General features: G+C 35.4%; 1 protein-coding gene across 1 annotated transcript in view; it reads right to left on the minus strand.

The window, feature by feature from the left end:
* Positions 1-15,469, minus strand: part of LOC121329351 (ephrin type-A receptor 8-like) — a 160,756-nt gene that overhangs the window by 22,302 nt on the left and 122,985 nt on the right. Inside the window, exons 7-9 of the mRNA XM_041274920.1 lie at positions 13,549-13,711; positions 6,759-6,855; positions 3,742-3,809 (exon numbers count right to left, since the gene is read on the minus strand). Of these exons, the coding sequence (XP_041130854.1) occupies positions 3,742-3,809; positions 6,759-6,855; positions 13,549-13,711 (328 nt within the window). The remainder of the gene's footprint in view (positions 1-3,741; positions 3,810-6,758; positions 6,856-13,548; positions 13,712-15,469) is intronic.

The raw sequence follows: 15,469 nt of genomic DNA on the forward strand, positions 1-15,469 counted from the left end.
CCAGAACCACTACCCCAGATCACTACCCCACTGCACAGCGTGACACGGACACCATAAAAGGAGCACAGTTTTGTGCATGGATGATTGTGGTTTAGGAGTGTTGTTTTTCTTTGGGACTGCAAACCCGCTGTATCACTTCCCCTATATCATTGCTGGTATAGGGACGACTGATTTATTATTTGTATCACTTTATTAAATATGGATGTTTTTCTGTGATTACTATTTGGCCTTTTCTATACAACACTACTCATATCCTTGTCATAGGCACCCTATAAATAAGCACAATTCTTTTTTTGAGTAAAGCTAACAAAACAAGACAAGATTATTGCAAACATTCTTATTTAATTGACATATTTCCTAAGCAGATAAAGACCTGTTATATCAGAAGACAGAGATAACCATGCACTGGCATTCTAATGGTACTGTTGCAGTAAATGCTGCTAGTTATATCCATACTAGATGTCTAGGGTGTTTCCTAAATAGGCAAACCTGCTCCTACCCCAAGACCCTAATATATAAAGTTGAAGTCAAAAGTTTACATACCCCAGTAAAAATTTATGATTTCTAGAAATTTCTCAAAAATAAATTATTATAGGAAATTTTTCTGTAGTAAACATTTTGCATTTGTGGATGAGGAAAAAAAGTTACAAGAAATGAATGTGTACAATTATTTATTTCAGCAATTTTTTTGCAAAACTCCAAAAATTCTAATTCAAAAGTATTCGTACCATGACAAGGAAAACGAAATTGACAGTAGGTATGGTGGTCTTTTCTTTGTACTCCTGACTTTCTCCAAATGTAATGACTATCAACGTGAACAAATAGCTTGACTTTTGTTTCATCACTCCATAAAACCTTTGACCAGAACTAATATCCATCATTCAAATGCTGTTTTGCAAACTTTAAGCATATGTACTTGTGACATTTTCTTCAGAGTGACTTTTTCCTTGGCCTGCGACCATTGAGACCTTCACCATGCAATACTTGACCTATGGTTGAAATGGAAACCCCAGTCCCACTTAAAGCCAATTCACTTTGAATACCTTTGGCAGTCAATCTCAGATTGTTATTAACCTCTTCACAATTCTTCTACTTGTTCTTGGTGAAATACCTTCTTTCTTCCAGACTGAGGGACTGTTGTGACAGTACCATGAGTCTTGTACTTCTTGATATTTGAAACAATATTTGAAATTGGGATACTCAAATGCTTGGAAATCTTCTTGTATCCTTCTCCAGCTTTATGACAATAAATAATTTTCTGCCTAAGGTTTTCAGATAGTTCTTTACTTTTTCCCTATTGACTTATTGGTAATGACAGCAATCATCCTATGCCTAACCCTTTTATACACTCTAAGAATGTTCACCTACAATCCAGCATTTTCTAGACGTTTTTAGAATTAGGTTCTGCATTATCATATTGAAACATCTAGCACCCTGTAGACAATACTATCATAGCATCAAAGGGTTTGAATACTTTTGAATTAGCATTTTTTTAGTTTTGCAACAAAAAAATGCGAAATAAATAATGGTATTATTTCTTGAAACTTTTTTTTTCTCATGCACAAAAGCAAAACTTTTGCTACAAAAGATTTTTCCTAAATTTTGAAAAATGTCTGTAGATAGATGAAATGTCTGGAAATTCTAAATTTCCATTGGGGTATGTAAAGTTTTGACTACAACTGTACATATAATAGAAAAAACAATAACATACTGTACCTTAATTTGTTGCCTTTGTAACTACACAATATTAGGGGCAATAGGTATTGCTTAGAATTTCTCTAACTTATTTCAAGTAGGTATAATTTTTAAAGTACATATGGCTAACAAAATAGTTCCAGTAAACCTTATCTAATATGTTTTACCATCACTTCATGGAGCTCACATTTTCCTATATGAAGGAGGCACACATTATGTCAAACGTGTGTTTGACTTCATGGTATTTTCTTTCAATAGCATTTACAAACAAACAGGCTTGTGGATGTTTCTTGCACTCTTTTGTATGCTGTACTTCCCGTTAAAGAAACGCATCCAACATAGACGAGTTGCTTCTAGGAGTCTGTGTCAAAAAAAAAACTATTCTGAACATATCCTTTTTTTTTTTTGACAAATCACTCTTCCTGTACACATTTTTTAAACATATATATTTTTACAGAAAGAAAACACTTTCAAAATGTTTGCTGTTTATTTTCTTTAACCCTTTGCATTCTATTTTTTCAGTGCTTGTCAGGCGCGTCAGGTCCAATTTATTTTCACACGCGCTGTTTATTTTACACACACTGTTTAAAATAAAAACAAGTTTAAAAGGCACAAAATCACAAAAGACTCTCAATACTGTAATCTCAAAAAGCTATGCAAATGTCCATGATTTTCTTTGAGTGCTTGATGCAGAAGCAGCCATAACCTTAGTTTATGTCTGTGTTATCTCTGTAGAGGATGGAGCTATGAGATACATCCTTTTTTCTGGCTTCATTTGGCTCCTATCGGTCTCACTTAGCCATTGAAAGGTTTTCTCGGCTTTTTCCGGAGAAAAAAATGAATAGAGACCTGAGTTGTCTTATTGATGATGTGGGACAGGGACTGAAAAGGGAAAAAACAATGTCGTACCTGGTCCGCTATAAGACCGCAAAGGGTTAACCTCCCAGAAGCTAGACACATTGGCTCGCATTTGAATACAAATCACTACTTTTTGTAGGACTGACATGTTTCAATCGTGACTTCATTCCTTAATGCTACTTTATGAAGTTGACTGGAAGTACAATATTGAAGTACTGTAAAAACCTTTGTATAAGTCTTCTTTCTAGGTATTTTGTGGGGTCCTAAAAAGGCGGGATTCACTTATACACCAGTGTGACCTATAGTCTTTTTCCTGAAATTGTTGTCTCAAAAAAGGGGGTTTTCCCCCCCTACCCCTACCCCTGACCCCCCCCGGCCCCCTGCCCCCCTTGTCCCTGCCTGAATATGTGTCCACGCTGAATATGTCGGCAAAAATACCATTTATAGACGTTCTTCGTAAGTTATTTTTGTAAGAAGAGATTGTTGAATTTTATTAGGAGGTATTTTTTTACGTTACTAGGAAATAAGATTACACACGAAAACAGATATCCTTTTAGACTCTGTTTGATTTAATATCGGATATAGATCGATATATATATATATATATAATATATATATAATATATTATAATATATATATATATATATTAGATATATATATATTTTGTGTGTGTAAAACACATTCTTGTACACTCCGTGTTGTTGTATAACACGAATAAAGGCAATTGAGGTGATCCACTCCACTAGTCCCTCAATCTGATACTATGATCACTAGTGTCTGGGCCGTCAAAGGTAAATTTTACTGTATGACGTAACTGTTTGGCTGTCGATTAGTGCACGCCGTGGGTACCTTTGTGGGTCGTCACCCTTTAGTTATTTAATAAAATCCCTTTATATATATAATATATATATATATATATATATATATATATATATATATATATATATATATCAGTTAAGATATAAGTATTTTGAAGGTATTTTGAAGGTTTGTACTTTAACTACATTTAGTTTTGAGCACACACTAACTGTTGTCTGCTTGAACCACCACACAGTACAGTAAATGAGACTGCACTAAACAAGAAGTTGTATATCTCAATCAGAAAGACAATTCCAATGGGGAGTGTCAGTGTTTCAGTTGTAAACCTGCATATAAAGGAAAGGTGGCTGTGATAAATGTAGTACCCACTGTGTCCATTCTGATACTGCATCTTTTCCTCTTCAGGGTCCTGGAAGGCTTTGCTGTATCCACAGTGCCTGGGAAAGAGAAAGGACATGTTTCCAGTTCATCTTTCAGTCCCTTTAAGATGTTGTCATGGAAAAAGCATTCAACACTGAGCAATGGAACGTGCAGGCACCAAGAGGGCAATGTGATTACATGGGTAATAGAGAGAGTGGTGTTTTTGCATTAGGGTTGCCATATTTCTTGAATAGGGGTCTTATCATTGAGATAACATTGAAACCTGTACAATACATACATCAATTCAGGTTGTTTTTGCCACAGCTGTGGAACATGGCCAAGTGACTTCAGGTGATCACCCTGTAGGACAGTTTAATAACATATAAACATAGATTTCCAGTTACAGCTCACAAAGCTAACAATGGAATTATTATTTTAAATGCTCTATAGATATGTATTGGGTTGATTCAACCTTCCATGTGGGTTTTAAATACAGCCTCAGTACAGGGGTTAGACACCTTCCTGGAACACCAGCCACAGCAAGCACAGGATCAGTACAGGGATTAGAGACCTTCCTGGAACACCAGCCACACCAGGCACAGGATCAGTACAGGGATTAGAGACCTTCCTGCAACACCAGCCACACCAGGCACAGGATAAGTACAGGGATTGGAGACCTTCCTGGAACACCAGCCACACCAAGCAAAGGATCAGTACAGGGATTAGAGACCTTCCTGGAACACCAGCCACACCAAGCAAAGGATCAGTACAGGGATTAGAGACCTTCCTGGAACACCAACCACACCAAGCACAGGATCAGTACAGGGATTAGAGACCTTCCTGGAACACCAGCCACACCAAGCACAGGATCAGTACAGGGATTAGAGACCTTCCTGCAACACCAGCCACACCAGGCACAGGCTCTGTAGGAGGCTGGGATTCAACTAATCCCTATTTAGACACCTTGCTTTTCTGGGCTAGTTAATTCATCCCAGGTTAGCAAGCTGGAAGAAGAGCTGGTTAAGACCTGTCATACAGCAACGATGCCATGGTCAGAACATCCACAGCACTGAGATTTGAAAAAAAATAAATAGGAGTGCAACTTGTGAATAAAATTATAGCAAATACTACCACAATTCTGATTTAATACAGGGCTGTGTATGAAACTTGCATAAAATATGTGCAGAAAAATATTAAAACAATTGAACTAGATGGAAAATGAATACCCTGTATATTTAAACCAACAGCAGTGCTTTTAAAAACCCCTCTTTTGACTACGTAATACTGTGGTAAGTAATACAGTTTTAAATTCTACATCTTGAAAATGATGTAATTACTAATTAGAACGCTCTTCTTAATAAAACCTAGCACAATTTTATTAGTTATCCAGAAGCATTCAAAACACATTTTGAGAGACAGGTTGACTGATGAATATGTATACACGAGATGTATAAACATGAGATGAGATATGGAACATGAGATATATAAAAATAAGTTGTTAAAGTGTTTACTTACTAATAAAAACAATTAACAATACAAGTATCCAATTCAAACGGTTTCACTTTGTAAACAAACTGGTACAGAAATCTTCAATAGCCTTATTGAATAAGAATTGGTGCTCACTGGAATTTACCAAAGTGTTATCAACACCTTAGCATACATTTTGTTTGGCCTCTATACTTTAACACTATATTTTAACAGGTGCTTGTTTTCCTGATTTAATATAAATAAAAACCACCAAAAAAAGTCCAGATTTACCTAAATACATAAATGGTAATAAACACATTCTTACACGTTTTCAAAATGATACCTTCAAATACAATGTATAAATGCTAAAAACACGTGTCGAAAATGTAACATTTAAAATCAGTCTATAATTCTTTTTTTAAAAACTTTGGAGTCAACTGTTAGCTGACATGTTAAATCTGTGTTTCCAACAAATAAATCAGCTAAATTAAATCCTTGTTTTACACTTGACGAGTCAACATTTAGCTAGCATTTCTAACAAATAAATCTGTGTAACATTGAAGTGTTTGATTTGGCACTGTATGCTGCAGAGCTGCTGTTACACTCTGAGAGCCAATATCTCTGGGAAAAACACTGTTTTTCCTGTTTCATCTCTGTTCAATTCAGTTTCATTGACACTTGCCACTCTAAACATAATTTGTCCAGTTCTACAAGTCCTAGAGTGATTACCTGTCATTTATGAATTTATTTAATATGTTCTATCCTTTAAAAAAAAAAAAAAAGTTTAAATTTTTACAGAGCTGCCTCTAGTCATAAACGCGCTTCCCTTACTGACTCTCGGCACCCCCCACTTCGCGCACCACTGGTCTAACTTACACTCATGCTAATTGTGACTTGTAGTTTACACAACTTGATTTTAAGCTCTCCTAACTGTGATACCGCATGCACTGGATACAAACGACCTTCCACACACACTATCCTGCAGAGCATGGTCAGTGCCTGATCACTAGTTATGAGTGACGACAATAACTTACCTTAGGTAGGTCATACTGATTCTAATGCATGGTTCTTTACTGAAGCTGAAGATCAGTTTCATTGTGCAGTTTTTCTATGGTTATACTATGCATTTACATGCTTTCCCTGTGCTTTAATACACTTTGTTATTCTTCTACTATGTGAACTGTTTATAAAGTATACCCTGGGGTTTAAATAAGAAGACTTATTAGTGGATGATTGGGAGCCAATGCTACAGCTCCAAATCTTTATTTATTATTATTATTATTATATTTTATTATTATTATTATTATTATTATTATTATTATTATCAGAAATGTAAAAATCCCACAAGAAACAGGCCATATGTGTTGTCTTAGTGAAGTGGACTACAGTGCAGGTTTCAACATTCAGTTCCTGGTTGAAACAAAGCCTGGTTGATTTGGGGTATTTGAAGACTTAGCCATTGCCCTCCATACTGTAGAGTATTAGCAGCCACAGTGTATTGTAAAGGCGTCACTAACAGTGCAAACTTACAGTACCAGCAGTCTAATGTATTTGCTTACCTTTTCCGGCAGATAACAATTGCTAGAAACATCACCAGTCCTGTAACCAGTGTCAGGCAAATCCAGATAATCGTCATGGTGTTATGTCTAAGAGGAACTAAAATCAATCAAAAAAAAAAAAAAAAAAAAAAAACAGCATTTACAAAGGCACAAATCTTTTTTTTTTGATCAAAAATAATTCAATCAGTCCATTGTAAGCCTGTGAAGAGCTTGCACTGATTCAATTAGCACCTTTATTTATTAGCTGCAAGAAATTCAATATAATAATAAAAAAACAACAGGAACGTTAGACTTCAATGATATTTTAATGGACTTTGTGATCCTAAAGCAAGCAGGCATGGCATCCCATAATACTACCAGCATGCATTGTCTTAATATCCTAGAAACCACAGCACAAGAAATGCTTTTTTGCACTTGGGAGATGCAGACCGTTTACACAGAGCTGTGCATAGGGTGACCAAACTTTAAAATCTCAAAACCAGGACACATTGTTAAATAACTGATAAGACTAAGTAATTTAAATATAGCCTATTTTAATGGTTATTTAAATAGCCATCTTCTCACTCTTAGTATTATCTTTTTTTTTTTTTTTTTTTTTTTTTTTTTTAAGCAGCTAGCTAATTTCAGTCAGTCCACACATGTGGTATACTGATCTAATCAATTCATAGGTATAACACATAACTATATTGCAGTAATAATAATAATAATAATAATAATAATAATAATAATAATAATAATAAATAATAATAATAATAATATACTAGATTAAATCATTAAAAATAAATGTAGGTTTTGGAATTTTTCTTTTTTTCTCTACGGACTGCATAAGGCTCTATTTATTGACGTTGCTGGTGTGTTTAACCTGGTGGATTCAGATGCTTTCAGCCTCTCGCTGCTCTGTCTGGGCTAAATCCCCCAGCACTGAACAGCTACAAAATGACCATATTACACACAATTGTAGATTAATTTTTAACATAGACTAAATGAAAACACATGGCGCCCTGAGGAATGAGCACGTATGCCTGTGTTAATCACTTCATAAATAATAATGTTCTTGATTTCACTGCATGTGCCATAAAGCAAAAGCGCGAAGTGGCTGAAAATCCGGACTTTATAAAGATTTTAAGCAAAATGTCAGGACAGCGGGACCTTTGATGGAAAACCGGGACAGTCCCGGCTAAACCGTGAAGTCTGGCCGCTCTAGCAGTGCAAGAAAGAGCAGAGATTAAAACTTTAAATTACTTCACCAAAAATATAACTCGTTATTTCTTGTCATCAGTTTAACATCTTTATCATGTGCTCACTGTTATCACATCCCTTATGAAATGCTAATATTCAACAAATATTTTTCAAGTGAGAAATTCTGCATGTGCCTTCCAGAGCAGTGCAAAACAAATGATAAATACAAACATTCAATTGTGTTGGAACTATGGTGCCTTTAAAATAAATAAACGGTTACTTGTGTTGTTGGTGCTATCTGTCACTGGAACAAATGTGTTTGGTTTATGTTCAGTATTTAAAAATCAAAATCAAAACATTAAAGAACGACATCTGAGCAAGTCTGCTGTTTCCTGCTCTCCACTAGTCTTGTATTGGTATTGCAGTTCTATGTTTAATGGTTGATCTACCTCGTTATTATTTCAGTGATCTCAATGCAGACCAAAAATGAATGGTCCTCATATGCAAACCGACAAATTATTTTTAGTTTAACTTTAATTTTTTTGTATCAATCCAGAAAAAGCTGGCAAGCACTACAAGCAGCGCTTATGTCATTTTTAAAAATCTCAAATACATGAATGCATCTTTTATATACAATATAAGCCCTGTGTTGTACAGAATAGGCTGCTGTTTTATGCAGTTTGAATTGTAATTGCAGAGCTAAATGAAGCGACCTTCATAAAGTAAAGAACCTCGCCTAACATTACAATTAGAGAGGTTTCTGCAAGTGAACCAGGGCAGTTACCTCCGCTCCTCATCTTGCAGGAGAGTCTCTTCATGGAAAATGTGCAACACCAGCCACACATCAAGCTTTATTAACAATACAGAAGATAGAAGATGTAGCCAGGCTGCTCCTGTTCGACGTTTATTTTTCAGGAGCTCACAATATATATATAAACAATATAATACACAATATAATAATAAAACAGCCACCTTTTAGAGTATATACATGACTATGGGGTGCCATGTGTAAAAAAAAGAAAAAAAAAAAAAGAATATTTTAATATTTTTTAATATTTGCAATATTTTAACTTTTTCCCAGATTTAACTTGAATCTTCTATTTTACCCCAGATTTATAAATGTTATGAAAATAAATTAAAAATTTTTTAAATGTGTACATTCAGATATAATTTAAAAAAAAAAAAAAAAAAAAAACAAAAAAAAAAAAAAAAAAAAAAAAAAAAAAAAAAAAAAAAAAAAAAAAAAAAAAAAAAAAAAAAAAACAAATAAATCTAGTTACAAGATTTAACATTTTGTTAAATATTTAACTACATCTTAAATCTCTTAACAGATGCTTGCAACCATGATTTGATTGGCTCTTGTAATACTAAATCGGGAAATATGCAAATTTTAGCATTACAAGAGCCAATCAAATCGCGTAAAAGCACAGAGTGGCTGTAGCTCATTTGCATACAAACTCCAGATTTAGATGGCCAGTTAAATACTTAGATAAATGTTAAATCTTGTTAAGAGATTTTATATTTAGTTAAATATTTAGCTAAATGTTAAATCTTGTAAATAGATTTAGAAATTATATCTGAATGCACACATTTAAAAAAAAAAAATTATTTTCACAACATTTAGAAATCTGGGAGATTTAACTTAAATCTGGGAAAAAAATACAAGATTTACGTTAAATCTGGAAAAAAAAGACAAGGTACCCCGTATCTGATTGGGGTTCTGTACTGAAACACCACGAAACCTGTTAATTATACAGAAGGTAGCCAACAGCACTGAGGCCGTAGGACACAGATATCCAAAGCCAACAATCTCTGTGATTTTCCTTAGCTTGGAAATCTGTGCCATGCACGTATCGTGCTGCAGTTGGCTCAAAAATAAATATTTTACTCTAAAATATAGCATTTATATTATAGCATTTTGTGAGCCCTTGAAAAATAAATATTGAAAAGGAACAAGCATGGATATAACCATGGAACTCTTGGCAGCTAAAACAATACTCCATGTAATATCTTCATTAGAACAATCCCTGGAATACATACATACGGCTGAATAACATGCCAATCACTGTGTGTCCATGCTTGTTTTATTGAACACTGTAATGCCCAACCTGTCTCAAGCCATGTATTGAAAGGCTGTCAAGGCTCACTGCAAGGGATGTGTTTTCATTCCTATCTGAATTCAGGAGAAGCCATGCCTCTGAAAGGGTTTCTTAAACACAACGTCCAGAACACTGAGTCCAGAGCATCATTAATGGACTCAATGGATTGTCTAACAAGCATACCACCTCAGAGATACAGAGAAAGTGGAATACCGTTACCGTAGCTCTGGTGACAGAGCTATAACAGAGCCTTGTAGCACTGTCAGTGTTTTACTCTTTATTGGTAAAATAAAATGTGATTCTGTCTATCATAAAGCTTGTGTTACAAGTTCGAAACAAAGCCATTTAGTTGTTACTTTAAAAAAAGGGATGTTGTAGCAGGGCAGCAGGAAAGAAGCCCTGCACATGAAAAGGGGGCGGGGCAAAGCCCTGCCATCAAATGTGGTGTTTTTGTTTTTGTATTATTATTATTTTAGAACGGGGTACCCCATCCACCCCTGTGTTTAGTGTGTATTATTTTGCATCTGTCTTGTTTTGTTCTTGTATTTATTTAAAAATATATATGATGCCGTAGCCACATGTTTTGTTATTGGGAAGCCCCATCCACATTAAAAAAATCTCGTGCAGAAGGTGACCATCTCTCTGCAGCTTTCGGCGCTCTGGGTGGGTTCTCGGAGGAGCGAGCGAGAGAGGAATGTAAGAATAAAAAAAGAAAAATAAGTACGATCAGTGAAGGCTACTGCCCAGCCTGATCACAGCATTTTGTGTTCGTGATTTTGTTTTTGTATACCTGTTTAATTTTGCTCTGTGAGCAGTGTTTTTTTGTTAAAATATTTTCTTTTTGTTTTAATAAACAGCGCCACAGGGCCTCTGCACAACAGTACTTGCTTGTTTGTTTTTCTTCCTGCTGCTGGCCTGACGTCCCCACAGGGCTACCCTGTCACAGATGTAGATACTCTATTTCTGGTCAGAGATTTCTAACTAGTATCAGTAATTTGGTATGCCAATCTATAAGGATTCCATAATAACTACAACAACAACAAAAAATAAGCAAAGCAGACATTACAATGAATTTGAAAATTAAATATTGTGTGATGCTTTGCCAGTAAAATATCAAAGATACCATTTCACCCAAGTATATGGAAATCATTTCATCTTTTTACCCAGCTGGAGTGCGCTAGTCATGTGTGCAGGACTCAATGTAACATATGGTTAAATGCTCTGGTTCTATTAGACACAGATGAGAAATAAACAATGCATAAATTACTGTACATTTTATTATTCCCAGCAGGAGCATCACCAAGGCATCCGCAATGGTTCCATTGAACCTGCTGTGTGTATGAAAGAGCTGTTTAGCCAGTGTGTTTTTCAAACCTGGACTTGGTCAGTCATAAATATTAGTGGCGTTAGAATCTGCTTCCACTTTCCCTAAATGCAGGCCCAATGTCCTCTTAATATTATAATATTTCCATCAAAGCAAGTTAGCAACAGGCTTTCTAGCAATTTTGGAGTCAAGGATAGTTTGCCAACCTTCGTTGCTTAGAAACAGGTGGTCAATTCCTATATTTAGCACATTTACACATCCAGGATCCCACACTGTCGCATTTTAAATTACAGCAGGTCTACAATATTAGATTAGGTAGCAATATTTCAAAGGTCAAAATGTACCAAATCAATATGATATTTTTTTCTGTTTTATATTAGAAAAATATGTTTCTGTTGCTATCATTTCAACTGAAATTTGCCAATAATTTGATATAAAAAGTTAAGTGGTTTGTCATTCATTAAGTAGAACAATATATACATTTTTATGTTTTTGTAATACAATGTATGATGCTGAAAATGTTTTCTAACTCAAGAAATTGTACTTCTTTACATTAACTTTACATTACTGGTGTGGTGTTATTTTGCGGTATGCGTTCCAACAAGGACACGCCCGTCTGTACGGGTACCATGTACTGAGATTGATTTGAGCTCAGTAAACAAGGACACGCCCGTCTGTACGGATACCATGTACCGAGATTGATTTGAGATCAGTAAACAAGGACACACCCGTCTGTATGGGTACCATGTACTGAGATTGATTTGAGATCAGTAAACAAGGACACTCCGGTCTGTACGGGTACCATGTACTGAGATTGGCCCTTAAAGTTCTTTTTAATATCTTTTTTTTTCACAATTCATCAAATGTATGTGACTTTAACTGATGAGCAATGAATTGAGTTATCTAAAATTGTAAACCTGTACGATTTTGTGGGTGTTCTACAGTTTGTCTTGTTTGTAGTGACTTGTGCAGTCGTCAATCATAGCACTTCCGAATCAAATACTAATTACAGTCTTGTATGTCTGGAGATCTCATTTTAAAAGGTGTCAATGTAACTTTTTAAAATTATTTTCATAAGAGATGTGTATTTTAAGTGCAATAGGCTTTAAAGGTATGGTGCTATGCTACGATCACAATGATAACTCTGAGCAGTATTTTTGTTATGAATTTACTATTCATCAATATTACAAAATCAACTTGGCTCATCAGGCACCTATATATATATATATATATATATATATATATATATATATATATATATATATATATATATGAATGTTTATCACACAGACATGTCTGATAAACAATGGCATCATAACTTGCGCACTGTGATTGTGTTAGTGTGGTTGTAATGCACACACACAGTTAGTGTGCATTAACTAACCAAACTGAATAACTGCATTCGATACTTGCTCTGAACAGGATTAACTAGTACGGTTGTCAGTGCCCTTTGTAACCGAACTGTGTGTGAATACAAACCGTATTAACAGCAAAAGGTGAAATCACAACCGCATTTAGCCTGTGTGTGTACGTAGAGACTCTTAATACAGAGTGGGTGCTTGTAGGCTTATAATAAACGGCCTGGATTCCACTGCAATGCAATATAAAAATCAAGGCTGTAAACCCATGTTTAGTAGATTAAAGTTAAAAAATGTTGTGTATGCAGAGGGTTAAAATGTCATACATGTTTTTTAATGAAAAATTGTACTTGATTTAATAGTTATACTTATGTATATATTTCTGTACAGTATTTATTAACAGTGGTTAAAACTGCAACAAGATACAATAAAAATCAATACATAATAAATGAGAATAAATGCAAGACCCCGTATATGACATCTTGGGTTTAACGTTTATTAAAAAATACAATGCCGTTTAGGATTTTTATATCAAGTTACAGATTAAACCCTTAAACCTTTACAGATTTCAAAAGTAGCCTTGTCAGCTGTGGCTGTTAGTGCATAATCTACAAAGAGATGCGTATACATCGAAAGATGTCAGCCTCAGAAGAGCCACAGATTTTGTTTACCAATACTGTGGGTCTTATTGAATATTCCCATGGAACCACAGTGGGTGTGGTAAGTGCTACTGCAGTGGACTGCGGATTACAGGTCAGTTACTAGAGTTACAGTTACAATACACAACTAATTACTGGTGTTGCTGTTGTTTTGTTTGTTTTTTTACCAACCTGCTTTCCCAGTCTCCACCTCCATGGTCTGGCTGAACCGGCCGCAGCCAGCTGAGGTGCGTGCTCTGACCTGGAAGACGTAGTGAGTCCCAGGCTTCAGGCCTGACACCCGTGCACTTCTGCTTTTTGACTTCAATGTAGAATAGCTCTGTTGTTCCTTATCCTGGAAGGGGGAAAAGATTGCAGATTCGTTGTCATATCAAGCTTGTTCTTCATTTTCAAATTTACATATTTGCTCTGAGGTAATGGCAACATGAAAAGTAATCTGAGATTTTATCATTACAGAAAATACTTTTTACCTCTGTAGCATTTTCTCATCACAGGTAACCAAGTTCCGTTTTCTGTAAAATGTACATTTATGCTATTGTGGTAATTAGTGCAATCCTGCATGCCACTGTACATTACAAAGAGCATTCAGTTTGACTAGGGTAACCAGATGTCCTGGTTTGACCGGTACTGTCCCCATCAACTGCCCCGGTGTCCCAACATTTTTCACAAAACGTTAAACAAGTCCCAGTTTGCAACCACGTACTCCTTTTATAATTGACACAATCGTCTAACATATTAAAACATGGCTCCAGTGGATTAAGAAAATGAACTAGTGTATTCATACATTTGCACAGAATGCCTTAATATAGTCAAAAATTAGTATTCTTGAATCCGCTAGTGCCATTTGTTTAAGTTACACTGGCCATTGCAATGACGTGAGCTAATGGAACTGAAAGTCCATCTGCTTGCAAGGCGGAGCAGCAGGGAAATTGCAAGAACTCGAAATTTGGTGTGGATTAAATAAAAATAAAACAAATAACGAAAGGTCTGAATTACACTGATACCTCGTTGACATTCACAGCCAACTCAAGCTGACTCGAGTGCACTCGAATTGGACTGAATTCTCCCAGAACTCGAGTTGATGGACAACGTTTCTATGCTTTTTCACAGGTGGCAATATTACCCTACAATTAAATTATGCTGTGATCACGTACCCTAGTTTTGTGGTTCATGGTATGAGTAAAATCATTTGGTCACATTGATATGGGGCATACAGACAGTGGATGTTACTTAGCTTTCACCATACTTATCTATCTGGCTTCTATCTACTGACCTTCACACTACATGTGTCAGAAAGGGTTCATCACAATGCAAATGAATGCAATTTGTCTTGGACTTCCTCTAAGTGTCCTTTGTTAAAGAGAGGTATCGAGGAAGCTACACTTTGTCATGCTTTGTCAACCAAAGTGGTCTGTAAGTCAGAATTGCAGAGAGTTTACAGGAAACCAACAATTAATTATTTACATGAATTAAATATTTAGTTATGTGCTCTTTGTAGCTCACACAGATTTTAGTGTGTTTATATTACAGATATTGATGCCACGGGTCATACCCAAAGATGCTTTCCCCATTCAATTTTACACATCATTGCGTTGTTTTACAAATAAACATACCGGTATGACTTGCTGTATTTTTTGTTGTGTTTTAAAGCAATTAAATGTAATTTGTGTTTGATATTTAATTAGTGTGATCATGATCAATGTCATTTCTATGAAAAACGAAATAAAAAAAATGTCCCACATTTAAAATGTACTCCCGTTCAGCTTGTGCTTGCTAATATTTCCATGGTAACCAGGCGCTGCTTCTTGATTATTCCATGTTTCTGTGTTACAGCAGGTATTCAGGAAGAGTATATAGAGTAGCTGCACTAGGTAATGATGCTGGAGACACTGCTCTGTCAATGACCTGCTCCCTGTGAGTGAGGGTGACCTTCAATCACTGCTATCCCTCTCATACTTTAAGGCGATAGTGTTAATCTTCCATAGGGAACCCTATAAAACCTGCCACTGTGCTTCACAGATGCTAATGTAACCTTATTTACACTGCAGCTTTTACTGAACAGCTCCTAAAAACAATGGTGTACAACCATATA

The sequence above is a fragment of the Polyodon spathula genome, chromosome 16 (genome assembly GCF_017654505.1).
Source record: "Polyodon spathula isolate WHYD16114869_AA chromosome 16, ASM1765450v1, whole genome shotgun sequence".
NCBI lineage: Eukaryota > Metazoa > Chordata > Actinopteri > Acipenseriformes > Polyodontidae > Polyodon > Polyodon spathula.